Source organism: Rhea americana, unplaced genomic scaffold (assembly GCF_003343005.1).
Source record: "Rhea americana isolate MKP2758 unplaced genomic scaffold, rheAme1 scaffold_139, whole genome shotgun sequence".
NCBI classification, from domain to species: domain Eukaryota; kingdom Metazoa; phylum Chordata; class Aves; order Rheiformes; family Rheidae; genus Rhea; species Rhea americana.
The window spans coordinates 181,660-202,116 of NW_028185472.1; the positions used below are offsets into that span (position 1 = coordinate 181,660).

Genomic DNA, 20,457 nt, shown 5'->3' on the forward strand with positions numbered 1-20,457 from the left:
CTTTTTCTTTTTTTTTTCCAGGGAGATCTGGTGCTTGAGTTTTAAGGAAGAAAAACAATTAGATTTTGGGGAAGCTGTTTGTTTACCATGGGCAGGAGCGTTTGCCAGAGGGTCTGGCTCTGGGAGGCGCTAAAATCCCACCCAGCAGAGTCCTAAGGAGCTTGCTCTGGGCTCCCCTTCCCTCACGCAGTTTTGGGGGCACTTGCTCTGTTTTCTCCCCACGAGCTTGCTGCTGGGGCAGGAGTCCAGCAGCTCCAGACCATCGGATGCTCACATCTTATCCTGAGCGGATGCAAAAGCTGACCAAGACTGAAAGGGCTGATCTGGAAAGGAAGGATAAGGAGAGCAAAGCAAAAACAGGAGGAGTTCATCGCCAGCCCCAGGCATGGTGAGTGATGAGCCAGGTCTGGAGTGTGTCCAGGAGAGAGAGGCCGAGATGCAGGCTGAGCCTAACTGGGCCTCATGGGCTGTGGTGGAGGGCCAGTTTGGGCTACCTGGGGCAATTGTGGCCCTTGGGGAGTTCCCCACCATTTCCACTAAGGTCTGGCTTCCTAAGACCCTTATTACAGGCTGGTGTCACCACTGCAAAGTGTCCCGAAGCAGCTGGGAAAAATTCAGGGTGCGAGGGCAAGGGGTAGAGCTGGAGGACAAGCAACTTGAAACATCACGAGTCCTCTTCTGACTCCCATCGCTGAAGATACAAGAATCATCACCAGCACCAGGCTTTTGCAGCAGGGGTATTCCCTGGGGAATATCAGGAGACAGGGACACTCTGGGACAGGGATTCCTGCGACAGGAATGTTCTGGGGCATGGATGCACTCGGACAGGGATGTGCTGAGACAACGATGCTCTAGGACATAGATACTCTGGGACACGGATGCTCTGGGAGAGGCATGTGCTGGGATGAGGATGCCTATGACAGAGATGTGCTGGGACAGGGATGTGCTAGGAGAGGGATGTGCTGGGTCAAGGATGTTCTGGGAGAGGGATGCACTGGGACATGCTCTGGCTGCTGGAGGAAGGAGGCTGGCAGCAGCAGGGGCCATTGGTTAGCATCAGAGCTGGTAACAAGCTGGTTTTATTTCAGCCTGCTGGCGAGGGCCCCAACCACCTCCCCTGCACGGTGTGAGCAGCAACTGCCAAACCACAGACACAACTTTCTGCCGATGAGACGGAAATTCACCGGAAGGGCAATCAGCAAAAGCCTTGAAACAACCTCGGAGGATGTATTGGGGCCGTGAACCCGGCAGAGCTCCCATTCAGGCAGCAGGTTGGTGCCCCTGGCCCCGGGCCAGGAGCAAAGCCCCTTCCAGCGCTGCCAGGCTCACCACAACAGGCTCTGGGAAGCACTTCGGTCAGGCTCCGGAGCGACATGGGTGGAGGAGGAGAGCAGCCTGCAGGGCGCAGCAGTGCCCCAGACCTTCCCTTGGAGCAGCCAGATGTGGCCACCTCTCTGCAAGTGTCCCCTGGCACAARGACCACTATGATACTGTAACAACAAGGCTGCTGAGGATCGCCTAGCTTTGATTTTGAGTCTCCAGAGCCATTCTAAAAGTACTAAGCTGGCCCTTTTTAAATATACTAATTATTTCTCTGCTACCATTAACAAACTTGCAGCAACCTGACTGCCAACACTACAAGACTGATAAAACTCAGAGAAATTGGAGCTTGCAATCTTGTCAGCAATGTTTTTATGATGGCCTTTGTTTGACTTTGTTTTGGGTTTCTTTCCATACAAAATACATTTTTCATCTGGCTGCTGCTCTTCGTAATTATGAGCTGGTGGCAGAAAGCCAAAAGCCAAATCTGCTTTCAGATTTGAACATAGCACGTTCATGCCAAGGTAGGGTTTTACCCTTTGAAATGCTTTGTAATCAGTTAAGCAGCTTTTGCTCGTGTTGGACTTGTCTTCGTGTGGCAAGGGGCATGGTCTTGGTCCTGCAAACTCTAGTAAATAGTCTTTGCACGAAGACAGGCGCTCTGGGTGAGGCATCAGCAGCCTCAGTTTCTTTTCACACCCTGCACCTCCCACATTTCCTGCAGTGTCACTCTGGGGCCATTTTTGCATTTTCCAGTCACAGAATTAGTATTTTCTGCATGTTTCAATATGTGTTTTGCCTGGGGTGGTGGTGGTGGGAGGCTAGACACGCTTCCCTGGGGCACTCGCCCGTGRCACTGCAGTTCCCACGGCCTGGCTSATCTGGCACCACTGTGCAATTGATAATGCATTGAGAAAACCGTGTTTGTCTGCAGCTATTTTTTGCTGTTGGGAGTGTGCAAGTAGCTCAGAAGGGACTGCAGTCTGCATTCTGCCTCCCAGGCTGTTCTCTCCAGCCCCGTCCTCAACCTGCTCCTTTCTCTTGAGAGCAGCTCTGGGAGATCCCATTAGCTTTTCAGGTCTTATTATCCATATGGCAGCAGTTGTTGAAGCTACCTGAGATGTTTGAAGCTTTTTGTTCCACCGAAACTCCTATGATGTGACTGGTTTCCCTGGACCAGGAAGAGTGGGGGAAAATTTGCCACAAGAAAAAGAGGAAGTGAGAGGACAGTGACAGCAAGGAAAAAGGTAAAAATCTCACCAGATAAATAAGTGTCACCTAAGTGGTGACTGTTGAGCTGCTAGACAGAAAAGCTAGTGGAAAAGAGCGAGCAAAGTGGAGGGTGCGTGTTCCTCATAACCTTACAAAGCCAAAGCACATTTTCATGTGCAGAGAAAATGTGCGACAGCCAGCCTTGCAGCTTGGCAAGGGGTGCTGAAACGTGCTGAGGATGCCARGGGAGGCARGAGAGCAGCAACACCTTCCCCAGGYACTGCCAGAGCCACCATGGTGCGGCCAGGCACCGTGAGGGGCTTCAGGGCTCGCTGGCCTCAGCCTGCTCGGAGGTCTCTGTGCCTTCAGCTGTAAGCTGTTCTTCTGAGAAGAAAAGAGTCAGCCATAAAGAGGGGGAAAAAAAGGAGAAAGGGGGAAAAAAAAGACTCAGAAAAGATGCAAGGAGAGAGACAGAGTAACAGCAACCTGAGAGGGAAGGAAACAGCCACATTCTAAAAGCGAAAGCTTGCCCGAAAGTGAACTCAGAGAACTTGTGCAGCTCGTGAGACTTGGTGCTCCTTCACAACGAAACCCTTTGGCAGCTCCTGGTGCTGCGCGGTAAGTCCCAGGGAGCGATGCAGCTGTGCTCCAAGCATGGCAGCTGCCCAGCTGTGCTCCTGTCGGGGACACTACTCTCCTAGCAGGGACACGGCTGTCCTGGTGGGGACAGGGCTGTCCTAATGAAGACATGGTTCTCCTGGTGGAGACAGAGCTCTTCTGGTGGGGTCATGGCTCTCCTGGTGGGGATGCTGCTCTCCTGGTGGGGACATGGCTGTCCTGGTGGGAATGCAATTTTCCTGGTGAGGATGAGTCTATCCTGGTAGGGGCATGGCTGTCATGGTGGGGATGCTGCTTTCCTGATGTGGATGTTGCTTTCCTGGTGGGGATGGTGCTCTCCTGGTGGAGACACAGCTCTTCTGGTGGGGTCATGTCTGTCCTGGTGGGATGCTGCTTTCCTGGTGGGGATGTGGCTGTCCTGATGAGGACATGGTTGTCCTGGTGGGGACACTGCTTTSCTGGGTGGGGACATGCCTCGTGGCTGCACAGGACTGTGAGAGCTTGGGTGGGGGCAGGTCTGGAGAGTGGGACTGCAGGGGCTGACACACATGCGAAGGCTACCTTCCAGGCACCACTGTAGGTGCTTGCTGCTCATTTTGGCCCAATGGGCAAGAGGATGTTCCACAGCACCCCTGCCACTCTCCAGAGGTGCCAGGCCCCCTCCCAGGGCCAGGGTGGTGGTGGGAGAGCTCTGGTTGCAATGGCAGTGCTGGAGCAGCAGAGCTGGCAGCATTTCTCTGAATGCCGCTGCGGCCAAGGTGATGGCCTCAGCCCTCCTTCCCCTGGCACAGGTGCTGGGCCACACATTCACATTGCTCGGGGGTCTCCATCTGGAGCTGCACAACAGCATGAGTAGCACCCCTTGCAGAGGCAACCCCCAARGCATCGCCGGGAAGCTGCTGCTCCATGCCCTGGAAGACCTCTCATCGGACGATTTTAAAAGATTTCGGGACATGTTGGCACATGGAGACCTCCAGGGCCAAGCCAACATTCCCTTCGGGTGCCTGGAGAGCGCTGACCGGACTGACACGAAAAACCGCATGCTCGGTTTTTACGGCGGAGATGCTGCCCTGGATGTTGCTGTGACTGTGCTGGAGCAGATCCACCGCCGCGATGCTGCGGCCACGCTCAAGGAAGGCAGAAAGAAAGGTGGGAAAGCCGAGTCTGGATGCCTGGAAGGCGAAACCTGCCTGGGGAAGGGGAGTGGAAAGGCGGTGGAGCAGTGCAGCTTGAGCTCTGCAGAGATGTCATYCTTCCCTGCTGAGCCTGGGGATTTGGGGGAGGCCAGCAGGGTCTTTGCTGCTACCCACTAATGGCTTTGTGCAATTTCTCTTCCAGACCTGGGGCCCTCTCCTCTACCGAGGTCGTCGGTACCAGGTAGGCACTGTCAGGGCAGGTGTGCGGGTGCTGCTGCCGCTTACGCCACAGCCCCAGGGCTGCCAAGACTGAGGGTGGCCGGAACCAAACCAGGTGCTGCTGCTGAGGGGGCGGCCCGCTGGCCCCTTCTCTGAGCATCACCTGGAGGAGGTGGTGGTTGGCCCTCCTGAGCGGATGAGAGGGCTTCACAATGAGAGGGGTTGTAGGGGCTGCGGGTGGTGCAAAACCTGCTTTTTTTGGTTACAGTGTTTTTATCAGAAGGTTGACAGACATCACATGAAAAGTTTCCTGCAGTTCTGATGCGATCTGTCCCCATTTCAGATTACAGGAAAGATTACAAAAAGAAGATCCGGGAAGCTTACAGCACAATGAAAGATCAAAATGCTCGTGTCGGTGAGAGTGTGAGCCTGAACGCCAGGTACTCCAAGCTGGTGATTGTCAATAACCACCGAGATGAGGAGCAGCGGGAACATGAGATCATTGCCATGGGACGGAGGCACACGGAGATCTTGAAGGAGCAAGCCAGCTCCTGCATTGCCGTRGACGACCTTTTTAAGCCCAGCCCTGACGGATTGACCCCCAAGGTTGTGGTGCTCCTCGGAGCAGCAGGCATTGGGAAGACGATGACTGCCAGGAAAATCATGTTGGACTGGGCATCAGACAAGGTATTTGTGGAGTTTGACTATGTTTTCTACATACACTGTCGGGAGGGCAACCTTCTCACCAGCGAGGCGAGCGTGGCTGACCTGATCACCAGCTGCTGTCCTGGTGGCTCTCCCCCACTCACTGAGATGCTGAGAAGCCCAGAGAAGCTCTTGTTTGTGATTGACGGCTTTGACGAGCTACGCTTTTCCTTCGATCGGCCCCAGGTTGACCTGTGCTCCGATTCCTTGGAAGAGAAGAGGCCAGTGGAAATCACCCTGAGCAGCCTGTTTCGGAAAACGGTTCTCCRCGAGTGCTCCCTGCTCATCACTACGCGGCCGGCTGCACTGCAGAAACTGGGCAACTGCCTGGAGGGCGAGCGCTACGCGGAAATCCTTGGCTTTTCCGAGGTAGAGAGGAAGGAGTATTTYCACAAGTTTTTCAAAAACGCGGAGCAGGCAGCCACAGTCTTTCAGTTTGTCCGAGAAAATGAAACCCTCTTCACCATGTGCCTCGTGCCCATTGTGTGCTGGATCATCTGTACTGTCATGAAGCAGCAGCTCAGCAAAAAGAAGGGTCTCGCACAAAACACAAAGACCATGACGGGAATTTACATTCTCTATCTCACTGCTCTGCTCCGTTCCCTGAGCGACAAGCTGAAGCAGAGCGTGCCCACGGTGCTGCGGAAACTTTGTTGCCTGGCTGCTGATGGGATTTGGAAGCAAAAAGTCCTGTTTGAGGAAGATGAGGTGCAGAGGTATGAACTGGACCAGAGAGAGGTCCTCCCGCTCCTCCTCAGTGAGCACATCTTCCAAAAAGACATTGACTGTGTTACCACCTACAGCTTCATCCACCTCAGCTTCCAGGAATTTTTCGCGGCTCTCTTTTATCTACTTGAAGATGAAGGAGAAACACAGAGGCTTCCTGCTGATCCTATGAGGGACGTGAACAAGTTGCTGGAGAACTATGGCAGCTCAAGGAACTACTTCATGTTAACCGTACGGTTCCTGTTTGGCCTCTTAAATGAGGAACGAAGAAATGCTCTGGAGAAGGAAATCCAGTGTAAAATTTCACCAAAGGTTACACAAGAATTACTCATGTGGCTTCAGAAAAGCCAAAAAACCACTTTAGCTGTTCTCACACAGGAGATTACAGTGATCCGGGAGATGGAGGTCTGTCACTGTTTATATGAAATCCAAGACGAGTGTTTTGTGACAGCTGCTTTGGATCGCTTCACAGGAATGTATCTCCGAGGGGTCAGTCTTAACCAGTTTGATCAAATTGTCCTTTCATTCAGTATAAAAAACTTCCCCAAACTGGAGTCGCTCGATCTGGGACATTGCTCCTTTATGTGGGACAGCCCCGAGGATTACACAGGCCTGCAGCCGGCAAAGCGAGTGCACTGGTATGTAAGACCCAGAATCGCAAACTGGCAAATTCCCTTCAAGCTGAAAGAGTTTTGGTAACCCAGGAACGGCTGGATGAGCCCTCCCCGAGCTAAGCTGCTCTCCCACCATGCAGTRCCCTCGGTGGGAGCTGTTAGGGGCTACGTTTGACCATTTTGGACCCTTGCAAGGATGGGGGCTCTGCCTAGCTGCAGCGATTGCCCAGGACAGAGAGTCTTCCTGCAAGGGGCACAAGCACTGGCCTCTCTGCGCACAGCAAGGCAACAAAACGTGCCATGATTTTTGCTTTCTTGGTGCCAACCTCTTTCCCATAGCAGTTCATGGAAGGAGCTCACCCTCTTCAGAGGTGCCTGCCATGTGTGCTCAGTGCTGCCTGCTCCTTTCCCCCTCATCCTGGTGTGCTAGCGCTGGATAGCGCTTGAGGCAGGGAAAGCCCTGGGCAAGGCAGGGCACGGGGATCGGCACTGGCACCCTTATATCCCTCTGGGGCAGAGCTATGCAGGACTGAGCGTGTGCCCAGCCAAGAGATGTTGCCAAACCGGCTGGCCATGCTGGCCACACGTGGCCGCTGGCCACGACTCTGCCAGAAGCCATGTGTAGGTTTTGCCAAGGGGCCCAAGTGGCTGCTTTTACAGTTGTGAGCTCGAAATGCAATCAGCGGCCAAGGAGCAATATTTAAAGCATTTTTTTGTTTGTAGGGAAAAACAGCAGGAGGAAGGCAAGGATTCGCCCATCCACCTGCTCTGTGAAGCGTTGGAAAAGTCAGGCTGTAAATTAAAGACACTAAGGTAATAGCTCATTCCTGTCAGCCAGCCAAGGGGAACAAGCAAACCCCAGTCTTTTTACTGCCTGGAGTGAGACTCACATCTTAGAAGAGTTGCTGTGGGCAAGCTGCTGGCTGGCCAGGACTCCGCACTGTGCCGGGAGGATAACCCCACGCTACCGCGATGCATGGCACAGTGGGAGAGGCTGGTCCCCTGTTTCCCAGGGGCCATCCTTGAAGCGTAACCTGGTTTCTGGACACTGTCAGTGATGGCCATGTCGAAGAGGGGTCGGCCTGTGTTTCCACGGGTCAGGGGAGCTGTGCTGAGCCCTGTGGCTCCTCTCCGCCTCTCTCTTTGCAGGTTTGATCGGTGTCAACTCACAGACGCCTGCTGCGGGGCTCTCGCCTCTGTCCTCAGAGCAAAAAGCACCCTGACAGAGCTGGACCTGGGTGGGAATGAAGAGCTGAGGGATGGAGGCGTGAAGCTGCTGTGTGAGGGCCTGAACCACACCGCCTGCCAGGTGCATACGCTGCGGTAAGGGATGCGGTGCTCCTTCCTGCACCTCCTCGGCTGCCCCGCGGGCAATGAGGCTTGGGGCCGGGGTGAACACAACTGTCTGCCCAAGGTTACCGCTTGCCCTGTGCCCAGTCTGCCCCGTGGCACAGCAGGACAGGTATGCATGTTAACTGAGAGGTGGCAGGACCATTTCTCTCTTCATATGAGACAGGAAGAGGAAGAGAAAAAGGGCTGAGAAAGAGCCAGTCACTCTTGCTGCCTTTGCTGAAGACAGCTTGAAACAAGACAGACCCGTTCCCTTATTTGCCCCTTACTATTGCCTTTCCTGTTAATATAATTTGATTTCACATTTTAAAAATGAGTCTCCCACATGGCGACACTGACGTTGGCCTTAGGTCAGATTCAACTGCCTACATATTTTATGTGCAATGCATAACTGTTCATCATCAACGCTTTTGAAATGTAAAGAAAAGAATGCCAGTTTTACTAGAGCACTGTGGGAAAGGAGGCTATAACCCATGCTAAGTGCCTAGGTCAGACAGAAAAGGTATAGCAGAGGGTCTTCATTACTGTCTCCATTGCCTGCTTGTTAGGGCTTTGGCATCTCTGTCCCCCACAGGCACTTTCTCCGCAGGCTCTTGCTCTGCCGCCGCAGGTGTTTTCAGGCCCYGGTGAGTCCAGGCAGGGCAGGGCAGGCCACACACCGTTGAGAAATATACACCATCTGCAGAGGTGACTTATGCTGTGGAGCACCAGTCTTCTTGGGGAAAGGATGAACTGGCCCCTAGTGGTGCCCACCTATTTGTTTCAGTATCGGTTTAGGCCAGAGGCTTGGAGGGAATCTCTCTGAGACTTCAGAAGTGTGGTGGATTAAGCGTGTCCATTCTGACAAGACGGTGTGACCTCAGACTTTTACTCTAGGGCTAAATGGATATGCTTTGGTTGCTTTATCCTTCCGTGTCGGCACTACAGCATAATGTGATTGCTGCTAGGTTTTGCCTTGTGGCTGCATGTTGGCATTTTGTCACTTGTAGTCTGGAGATTTGCATTGTATTTCCCACTTTGGAGGGAGTTTGAGGTGTTCTCAGCATCGTTGCCCCTGGGGCCTTGGGAGCAAGGAAATTCACCAAATGGTTGACTGTATGTTCCTGCACGGCCTGAGCCTGCCTTTGGAAAGGGATCTGCAGAGGCAGAGAACAGCAAGGTGCCCCCTCTCTTTTCCAACACTATCTCCCCTTCAGCGCCAGAGCCACTGCAGAAGCCGCTTCCGCACCCACAGGCAGCCTGGGGTCAGATGCGCCATGACCTTCAGCCTCACAGGTTTTTGCTTCTTTATACGAATTGAGCATATGCTTCACTTTCCGTTTGCATGGGGCCCTTTTCTCAGTATTGGGGGAGGGAGGCGTGATGGTGTAACAGAAGATGCAGTCCTTGCAATGGAGGTCTCAAACGGAAGGTCCTTTGGTAGGAGCATTGCCAGCAGGTCGAGGGAGGTGATCCTGCCCCTCTACTCAGCCCTGGGGAGGCCTCATCTCGAGTACTGTGTCCACTTCTGGGCTCTCCAGCACAAGACAAACATGGAGCTACTGGAGAGAGTCCAGCGTAGGGCTAGGAGGATGACCAGAGCACTGGAGCATCTGCCCTMTGAGGAACGGCTGTGAGAGCTGGGCCTGTTTAGCCTGGAGAAGAGAAGACTGAGGGGAGATCTTATCAATGTGTATAAGTACCTGAAGGGAGGGTGTCAGGGGGTGGGGACAAACTCTTTTCAGTTGTCCCATGTGACAGGACAAGAGGCAATGGGCAAAAACTGAACCACAGGAAGTTCCACCTGAACGTGAGGGGGAATTTCTTCACTGTGAGAGTGACAGGGCACTGGAAGAGGTTGCCCAGAGAGGTGGTGGAGTCTCCTTCTCTGGAGATCTTCAAAGCCTGCCTGGATGCAACCCTGTCTAACGTGCTCTAGGTGACYCTGCTGAGCAGGGGGGTTGGACTAGATGATCTCCAGAGGTCCCTTCCAACCTTACCGATTCTATGATTCTATGAGGCAGAGGAATTGTCATCATTTTTAGCTGAAATGGCTGCTTAGCTGCCTGTTCTGACCTGCCATAGGGAGGACTGACACCAGKGGTCTTGGAAGGCGGAAAGGGTTGGTGACAGGGATGAAGCGCCCACGAGAGTCTCTGCTCAGCCAGGCAGCCCTACCGCTCCTCTCTCCCGCAGGCTCGGCTGTTGCAACCTCACAGCTGCCAGCTGCAAGGACCTCGCCACCGTGCTCAGTGCCACACCAAGCCTGGCCCACCTAGACCTCAGTGACAACCCCTTGGCTGACAGCGGGGTGCAGGAGCTGTGCAGGGGACTAACACAACCCAGTTGCAGGGTGCAGAAGCTCTGGTACTGTACACTGGGCTTGCAGGTTTGCTCCGCGGGGATGAAGCAGGTGAGGGCAGTGGGGGCAATGCGGCTGGGTGTGTAGGGTGCTGATCTGGGAATGGTCATCCCTTGCTGTGCCTGGGTGAGCGAGCCTGCTGTGTTGCATCCCTCCCTGCCTGCCTTAGGTGTACTAGCAAGTCAGCACGACCTTCAGGTTCATAAAGCAGTCAGAGGTGTTTGGAGATAAGCTGTCAGGAGATAAAGCCTTGTGTAGGCATTGCATTTACTGCATGTTCCCCACACAGGCTGTGGCAGTGTCGCCTGACGGAGGCATGCTGTGGGGCTCTCGCCATGGYACTCCGCATGAACTCGAGCCTGATGGAGCTGCACCTGGGGAACAACGAGCTGGGGGACAGAGGTGTGCAACAGCTGTGTGAGAGCCTGCAGGATGCTGCCTGCCAGGTGCAGATGCTGAGGTGAGGGGCTCCTCTCGGTGCTCCCTGAGGGTCATGAGTTGTGGGCACTGTCTGCCAAGAATGTCTGCAGGCAAGATATCCACAAGTTAAAAATATAAAGCAATTACTGTCTAGCACTCAGAGGAGATGGCAAAGATTTAATAGGCTCTTTGGCATACTGTAGTACGCTTGCTGTCCTCTTRAGACACCCAAACAGTCTTTGCTGGCCATGCATGCATCTGTCAGCAAGGGACAGGTTTACTTGCTGAGATGATGTCTTTCACCAGTACCATCAGCACTGACAACTCTGGGGTTCCCAACTAGATTTTATACATTTCTGTGTGGATCGTTTTGCCTTGTGAGCTACTAATGAGTCCTATCTCAGCAGTCCTATGAGCATAGGCAGCAGAAAGCCAGACAGGGGAAATGGCTGCRGAGGGTTGCACAGCAAGAGCGAGTAGCAGTGCCCAGCGGTGTGGCAATACTCTGCCACACTAAAAGTGGGGTCAGCAGCATTTCCCAGGGCTCAGGCAACATCTCTCTCATCTGCACTGCTCTGGGAAAAGGTGCCCAGTCTTGACAGGTGGATGCACTAGAGGCAGGATAACAGGGGCTAGCGGTCACCACCATTGCTTCAGTGTGGTCTTCAGGAGGGAGACAGGTGATGCAGCCCTTCTGTTTGGCAGCTTTTTTTTTAAAGGTGAATGATACTGAGCCTTTTATCCCAAGCAAAGCGAGGGAGCTGCAGTGCCAGGGGTACTAAGATGTTCTCCTCGCCAGCTGTGGAGTGAGCATGCAGTGAGCATAGCTGAGGGCTGTGGGCATTACCCATGCGGAGAGCTGGCATGATGGGTTGCCAGAGTGGCTGTGAAAGTGTCACCTGCGGCTTTTTAGAGAGACATGGTGGGATAGCTCACATGATTGGAATGCTGTCATGGATGGCTATGTGCTTTTTAGGAAAGACAGGCCAGGAAGGCGAGGTGGTGGAGTTGCTCTTTATGTGAGAGAGCAACTGGAATGCATCGAGCTCTGCCTAGGGGTGGAGGAGGAGGCAGTTGAGAGCTTATGGGTGAAGATCAAAGGGCAGGCTAACATGGGGGACGCTGCTGTGGGTGTCTACTACAGGCCACCTGACCAGGAAGAGGAAGCTGATGAGGCCTCCTACAGGCAGCTGGAAGTAGCCTCACGATCACAGGCGCTAGTTCTCATGGGGGACTTCGACCACCCTCATATCTGCTGGAGGGACTGCACAGCAAGGCACAAACAGTCCAGGAGGCTCCTGCAATGCATCGATGATAACTTCTTGTCACAAATGGTGGAGGAGCCTACGAGGAAGGGCGTCCTGCTGGACCTTGTCCTTACCAACAGAGAGGGACTGGTTAGAGGTGTGAAGGTTGGGGGCTGGCTTGGCTGCAGTGACCATGAGATGGTGGAGTTCAGGATCCTGCAGGAAAGAAATAAGGCAACAAGCAGGATTGCAGCCCTGGACTTCAGGAGAGCGGACTTCGGGCTCTTCAGAGACCTACTTGGAGGAATCTCATGGGTTAAGGCCCTAGAAGGAAGGGGGGTCAAGGAGAGCAGGTTGCTATTCAAACATTACTTCCTCCAAGCTCAAGAGCGGTGCATCCCAAGGAGAAAGAAGTCCAGCAAAGGGGGCAGGAGACCTGCATGGGTGAGCAAGGAGCTCTTGGCCAAATTCAGACAGAAGAAGAAAGTAYATAGACTGTGGAAGAGGGGACAGGCTATTTGGGAGGATTATAGGAATGCTGTCAGCGTACGTAGAGATGTGGTGAGGAAGGCTAAGGCCATGTTGGAATTGAGTCTGGCAAGGGATGTCAAGGACAATAGGAAGGGCTTCTTCAAATACATCAACAGCAAGAGGAGGACTAGGGAAAATGTGGGCCCGCTGCTGAATGGGGCAGGGGCCCTGGTGACAAGGGATACAGAGAAGGCAGAACTACTGAATGCCTTCTTTGCTTCAGTCTTCACTGCTAAGGGCAGCCCTCATGAATCCCAGAGCCTGGAGACAAGGGAGAAAGTCTGGAGAAGGGAAGACTTTCCTTTGGTTGAGGAGAATAGGATTAGAGACCTTCTAGGCAGGCTACACATCCACAAATCCATGGGCCCAAATGGGATGCACCCACGAGTACTGAGGGAGCTGGCGGATGTTGTTGCCAGGCCGCTCTCCATCATCTTTGAAAGGTCCTGGAGAACTGGAGAGGTGCCTGAGGACTGGAAGAAAGCCAGTGTCACTCCTGTCTTCAAAAAGGGCAAGAAGCAGGACCCAGGCAACTAAGGCTGGTCAGCCTCACCTCCATCCCTGGAAAGGTGATGGAACAGCTCATTCTGGATGTCATCTCTAAGGTTGTAGAGGAAAAGAAGGTGATCAGGAGTAGTCAGCATGGATTCACCAAGGGGAAATCCTGCTTGACCAATCTGGTAGCCTTCTATGATGGAATGACTGTCTGGGTAGATGAGGGGAGAGCAGTGGATGTTGTCCACCTTGACTTCAGCAAGGCTTTTGACACTGTCTCCCATAACATCCTCCTAGAGAAGCTCAGGAAGGGTGGGTTAGACGAGCGGACAGTGAGGTGGATTGAGAGCTGGCTGAAAGGCAGAGCTCAGAGGGTTGTCATCAGTGGCGTGGAGTCTAGTTGGAGGCCTCTGGCTAGTGGAGTCCCTCAGGGCTCAGTATTGGGCCCCATCCTGTTCAACTTTTTCATCAATGACCTGGATGAGGGGACGAAGTGCCTCCTCAGCAAGTTTGCTGATGATACCAAGCTAGGAAGAGTGGCTGACACACCTGAGGGCTGTGCTGCCATTCAGAGAGACCTGGACAGGCTGGAGAGTTGGGCGCAGAGGAACCTCCTGAGGTTCAACAAGGGCAAGTGCAGGGTCCTGCACCTAGGGAGGAATAACCCTAAACCCCAGTACAAGCTGGGGGCTGACCTTCTGGAGAGCAACTCTGCAGAGAAGGACCTGGGAGTGCTGGTGGATGACAAGTTGACCATGAGCCAGCAATGTGCCCTTGTGGCCAGGAAGGCCAATGGTGTCCTGGAGTGCATTAGGAAGAGCATTGCCAGCAGGTTGAGGGAGGTGATCCTGCCCCTCTACTCAGCCCTGGGGAGGCCTCATCTCGAGTACTGTGTCCACTTCTGGGCTCCCCAGCACAAGACAAACACGGAGCTACTGGAGAGAGTCCAGCACAGGGCTAGGAGGATGACCAGAGCACTGGAGCRTCTGCCCTATGAGGAACAGCTGTGAGAGCTGGGCCTGTTTAGCCTGGAGAAGAGAAGACTGAGGGGGGATCTTATCAATGTGTATAAGTACCTGAAGGGAGGGTGTCAGGGGGATGGGGACAAACTCTTTTCAGTTGTCCCATGTGACAGGACAAGAGGCAATGGGCAAAAAYTGAACCACAGGAAGTTCCGCCTGAACGTGAGGGGGAATTTCTTCACTGTGAGAGTGACAGGGCACTGGAAGAGGTTGCCCAGAGAGRTGGTGGAGTCTCCTTCTCTGGAGATCTTCAAAGCCTGCCTGGATGCAACCCTGTCTAACGTRCTCTAGGTGACTCTGCTGAGCAGGGGGGTTGGACTAGATGATCTCCAGAGGTCCCTTCCAACCTTACTTATTCTGTGATTTTCTATGTGTTCCCCACACAGACTGTGGCAGTGTCACCTGACGGAGGCATGCTGTGGGGCTCTCGCCATGGCACTCCGCATGAACTCGAGCCTGACAGAGCTGCACCTGGGGGACAACGAGCTGGGGGACGGAGGCGTGCRACAGCTGTGTGAGAGCCTGCAGGATGCTGCCTGCCGGGTGCAGATGCTGAGGTGAGGGGCTCCTCTGAGTGCTCCCCATGTGCAGTGAGCCCCTGGGGACAGGAAGATCTCTCTATAAGGACCTGGTGCTACTCACCTGTGCTTCCCCAAAAGCCAGTCACTGTTCCTCTCCGGAGGCAGTTTGGGCTTTTTTGAATGATCACCAAGGGTCTCTGAAAGTGGGGTGTTTGCAGCTTAAAAATAGAAAGAAAGTATTTCCTGGCTAGCACTCAGAGGAGATAGCTAGGATTTAATGTGCTCCTAGATGATCATCACCGCAACGACAGTTGGATATGGCACCAAACAAAATTTTCAGGTGCATGTAGCTAGACATTTTCCCCATAAAGACCAGTCTGATAATATTTCATAGCTCTGAGAAATAATCACAGGGCATCCCAGTCAAGGGGAGACCAAATTCTGCTCATGCCCATCTGCAGAGATGTTCCCCATCCTGGGGACATTATAGCCAGCTTGGAGCAAGGCGCTGGGGCAAGCTCCCCTGCTGATTTCTTCCAGGCACATTGAGGACCAGAAGGTGACTGGAAACCTCCAGGCGCTGCCTCCTTGCTGGCTCTGGGGTAGATGCATAGACACTGAGAGTGAGCTTTCTGGTTGTGAAGGACTGCACATGCCAGCACAGCTAGGAGACCCCTTTTGCCATTCTTCAAACTTCTCTTTGGCAGCCTGTGGCAGTGCCGGCTCACAGGTGCCTGCTGTGCAGACCTCGCCACTGTGCTCAGTGCCAGCCAGAGCCTGGTGCACCTGGACCTGAGTGAGAATGACCTGGGAGACAGCGGCATGCTGCTGCTCTGTGAGGGACTCAAACATCCCACCTGCCTCCTGCAGAGACTCTGGTAAGGGACATTCAGCTCTGGGGCTGCAGGATGGTTCCCTCTGGGGACAGACACAAACCAAGTATGACGTGGGCCTYCATCCTGCCAGGCCAGTGCTCCTGGGTGCTCCTAACCTGCCCTAGGAGGCCAAAGAATGTTTTCTGCAAAGCTATTGCTGCTCTTCACACCCTTTTCTGCAGGTACCTTGGTACCAGGGGCCAAACACACCTTGGGTGCTGACTGGTTCAGTCTGGAGAGCATTGCGTTGGCAGCTGGAGCTGCTGCTGCCTCCTGCCAGCTAGCAGGGACCAGCCCTGTTATTCTCCCCTCAGATCAACCAGCTGCTCATTTCTGGAATTGGCATGATTATATCTGCCTCCTTTCTAAAGCGGTTGGTAATGTTTTGGGAAAAACTGCTAAGGCAAGAAAAATGGTTGGATGCATTTTATCTGCCCTGATGCGAGCAGAGATGGCTGTTTCTTGGGACTGCACCTTTCTCCCCASCAGCCTGGTGGGCAGAGGCAAGGCACAGGGTGGTCATGCCAGCACCGGGGAGGAGCAGGACACCCAGGAGCCTGCTGGGATGGGGCTCTGTGGATTAGCCCCCACCTCAGTTTCCCCTGTGCTCTGTGCTTGCTGAAACAGAAAAAGCTGGCTAGAATAAACAATGCCATAAAGCAATGCTGGCTGCCTTTTTTGTCTTTTTTTGCTTCTGGCTGTGCAGTGCTGTGGCTAACAGGCAATAGTGTGGGTAGATGTAACCACTCCGCTTTTCTTCTCCTCTCCCCAGGCTGAACAAATCTGGATTAAGTGAAGAAATGCTGCAGAATCTGGCTGCTCTGAAAGAAATAAAGCCCAGTCTAAAYATAGGGTATGCTTAACGAGCAGAATTCCCTTCAGCAAGCGGCTCTGGCATGGTGGGTTGCTGACTGCACTTGCACACGGGTTAAGAGGAGATCAGGAGTCCGGGAAATGCTTCTTCTGCTTAAAAGAGGGCCTTTTAATGCTGAAAGCACTTTTCAAAATGTAGGGCCAGGGTCTGGCTGCACAGCCTCAGGGCCAGGCTGCACAGCCTCAGGGCCAATCCTTCTGTGGAGGAATTAGCACTGAGCCTGAGAGCTGTTCATGCATTACAGGTGCAGATAGCACCTCCCCAAGGTCCTGTGTAGGTGGGAAGGAACAGAGGGCTAAGGAAACTAATGTAAGGATGTAGGAAACTGGGATGAGGCAATGGATGAGTGTGTGAAACTTCCACTTTTGGTCTCCTACTGTTGAGAGTGCYCCAATACAGCATAAACAAGCCTTGGATAAAGAGAAGTTTTCTTCAGCTTGCATGATTCATTCACTGTGACTTGTACGTTGATGGAGGTTTCTGTATTTCTGTCTGATTCTGTAATTCCCAGGAAGGTCTTTCGATTTCTGTTTTGGACATATATTTGTTGTAGAGAATGTCTGTGTTAATTATACCAACGTCAAATAAAGATCCAGTCCCAAGAATCCCTACACACTGTGAAATTCCATTCCTTCTTGCAGTCAGGGGCAATGCTCCAGGACTCTCCTAGGGCTCAGCAGCAAGGCAACCTGCAGGGATGCTCCCCAAGGAATAGTCTATGGATCCAGTTTCTCTTCCCACTACCAGCAAACCTTGTTTGTGCAGCCAGACAGCTGTAGTCAGCTCTCTAAATGAGCACTTAACCTTTGTCTCCTGTGTCTGCAAGGCACAGAAGTCATACCAGCTATGGCTGATAAGGCAGCTCACTATGCTAGGGACTGAGGGACGGAGGCCGGCTGGTAGGAGCAGCTGGTCTGTGGTAGGGAGCTTGTTCAGACCCCTGGAGGGAGAGCTGTGTGCAAACCTGCCACCTGAGGCCAGGCTCTGCCTCCTGAACAGCACATGGAAATGGCTCTAGAGAGGCCCACTAGCTCACTCAGGGTGTGCAAGAACAGCACCCAAGGGTTTGAAGAGCGTAGGCAGTCACACTGCAATTCTTGCATATGGTCCCAGGGCTGGTTACCTCAACAGCACAGCTGAAGCCTGAGACTGACATCTCATCCTCATCACTAGCATTTACGTTCTTTGCTTTCATCATCTTGCCATCAACTCATCAGTATCCTCATCCTGTCATCTTTGCATCACCTTGACATTGTCTCACCGTGGTCTTTGTGTCATCTCGACTCACCAAATCACGAGCATCATCATTGTCTTCGTACCATCTCATCAACATCTTTGCATTGCCTTATCATCACCATCAACTCATCTGCATCTTCTTCTCACCATGGTGTTATCATTAACTGTTTGTTGCTTGATCATCTCATTGTAATCCTCACCGTCATCTGATTGTCAACAAGTCACCCTCACCTCATTGTCTGATCATCATGTCATTATCCTCTCATCATCTTTTCATTGTTGTCTCACCAACATCTTATCATCTACTCTTTTTGTGTCACATTTTTGATGTTGTCTCCTTGCCATTTTGTTTTTGTCTCCTCATCCCTTTGGCAGAGTCTCATTTGAGCTTGCCTCAGCATTACATCATCATCTGGTCTTTTTGTTATTGCATTATCATCTCGTTTTATCTTTATCTCATTCTCAACTGAAGTGACCTCCCATTGTCTTTGACTTGTCTCACCTATGTGGTCCTTGACTCATCTTGCTGTCACTGTTGACACATCTCATTGTCATCTCAACACTATCACCCTTTTATCATAAACTCATTCTTATGTTGTCTCATCACCATCTTGTCATCAGTATTGCCTCATCATCATCATCTCTTCATCAACTTATCATGGTTATCATCTGTTTTTCTTTTCGTGGCAGTCTCTGGTCCTGTCATCATCTGATCTCACCATCATTTTCTCATAATTTCATTGTCATATCTCACTATTCTCTTGTTGTACAGTCTGTTTGGGCATCATCTTGTCATCCTTCTAATATTAAATCATGAGTCCTTTCAATGCTATCTTACCCTCTTTTTGACATCATCTTTCCAATATCTTCTTTTCATCTGGTCTTTTTGGCTTCACCTTGACATTTCTCCAACATTGCCTTGTTAATTTCTTCATCATCTGGTCTTTCTGGCATTGTCCTTTTGGCATTACGTCAGCTGGTCTCATCACGATCTGAAATTTTTATCATCTGATTGTCATTGACATGTTGCCATCTTATTGTTTCATCTCATTGTCTGTGACTCATACCTCACCATCACCATCTCCTTGTCAGGCATCACTGTCTTGTCATGTCTCCATCCTGATGCATTGGTGCCATGTCTCATCAACTTCATTGTCTCATCATTGTCTTCTCATCTCACCATCTCATTTTGTCAGTGTATCATTGTCTAGTCTTTTGGGCATCATCTCATCTTATGATTTCATCATCTTTTTTATCTCATCATCTCTTTAACACCACCTCATCATCTAACAGCCTTTTTCACATTTTCTCATAATCTTTATGGTTTGATGCCATCATGTTTTTGATGCCATCTCATTGCCTTATTGACATCATCTTATCAGTATGTTGTCATTTGGTCTTTCAGGTGTGATATTTCTAGCATCACCTGGTCAACATCTCATCAAAAACTGGTCTTTTCAGTATCTTATCATCAGTATTGTATCATCCGGTCTCTTTTTTGAACTCACCATTTTGTTATTGTCAAGTCTTTTTGCTGTTTCAGGATTATCCAGTCTTGTCTTTATTCTATCATCATCTTGTCTCATATCATCACTCTCTTGTTCTTATTTGTCTCTCACTGACAAGGTCTCTAAGACCTTCTGGCTTAGAGACCAGATTCAAGGAGAATAGGAACCAGCAGAGAAAGAGCACTGAGTCAAGGATCATTTCAGAAATATYGACCAATACAAATCCATGGGACAAGGCTGGATGCATCTGAGAGTGCTCTATTATCTTTGTTTTGTACAGACACTTACAGCCATAGAATAACCAATTTATCAGTATCTTTTGCARATAGCAACATTCACATAGGGAATCAAATCTCTCTGAGATGATCAGTTACTTTCCAGATACTGACAAGAATCTCTGCTGCAACTGTCCTTGCAACAACAGCTTCAGATGGATTGAGTAAGACTCCCCTAACTGTTGTAYAGTGAATTCTTAAAATCCACTGTGGATCCACAGCAATGAGCTGTGGTCTTATGTGACTGCATGCTTAGTGCATGCATGACGCTTACAAGGCATGCATCCTGCTCAAGCACCTGAAGGGTGTGTGCTGSTCAGCAAGCCAGGGAACAGTCAGCCTCCTGGGCTCCCCAGAAASGGCCCTGAGCACAGCTGAGTATCCACTTGCAACCAGCTCTGCCTACACTGACACTCCTAGGACACTGACACCTCCACTTGGTAACATTATAACTTTCAATTAGACTACTTGTTTTTTTCTTTATGATTTTTTACCTTCCCCTGTTGTTTTCTCTCACAACTCCTCAAGCTTCTGATGAATTCGTCTTAAGAATTCTACCTGTATTTTTAATGGTACCTTCCCCCTCCCCCTTTAAAGACTTGATGACAACTCAGCAATATTTTTCTGCTGAATGAAAACTGTGCAGCAGGGCCAGATCCAGGCTACACCTTGATTCCTTAAAACACAGGCACCTGTACCTCTTGGAGGAGGGCAAAGGTTGTACAGAAGGTTACAGAGAGAGGTGGTTATGCACAAGAGGAAGCCTGGACCAAAGAACAGCAGTTGCAACCAAAATAAAGGCTGAATAGGAACACTAGAGGTACGTGGTACTGGAGTCCCAGCAACAAGTATGAGGAGAAGGAAGTCATTGAAGCACCTCCCTCCCCTACAAGTTAAGAGATGGTGCTGAGGACCTGCTCTTCCAGGAGCCAAAACATTGGCAGGTATAGGCCAAACTGCCAGAACCAATATGAGCAGGAAGAGAGGCAGGAGCAGTATGAGGAGAGGACCAGGTAGGACATGGCTACAGAGAGCAGAGTAGCACAGGGCTGACAAGAACTGCCTGCAGCCAGTGGTGAGCACACAACTACCAAGCTGCCAGAGAAGTAAGGAGCTGCTCACAAAGAAACTGTGCCACTGGATCCACTCAGCATCATGAAGGCTTTGCCCTCAAGGAGGCAAAAACATCCCAGGAGAGAACACAGCCCAATG

At 51.6% G+C, this 20,457-nt stretch overlaps 1 protein-coding gene across 1 annotated transcript; it reads left to right on the forward strand.

Annotated features, from left to right (window-relative positions):
* Nucleotides 1-3,986: 3,986 nt before the first annotated feature.
* On the forward strand, nt 3,987-16,246 carry NLRP6 (NLR family pyrin domain containing 6). Its single transcript, XM_085298357.1, has 10 exons — nt 3,987-4,299; nt 4,385-4,396; nt 4,822-6,574; nt 7,274-7,363; nt 7,700-7,873; nt 10,076-10,246; nt 10,531-10,701; nt 14,343-14,513; nt 15,185-15,355; nt 16,125-16,246. The coding sequence occupies exons 1-10, from the start codon at nt 3,999-4,001 to the stop codon at nt 16,213-16,215; spliced, it is 3,105 nt and encodes a 1,034-aa protein (XP_085154483.1). The 5' UTR covers nt 3,987-3,998; the 3' UTR covers nt 16,216-16,246.
* Nucleotides 16,247-20,457: the final 4,211 nt, after the last annotated feature.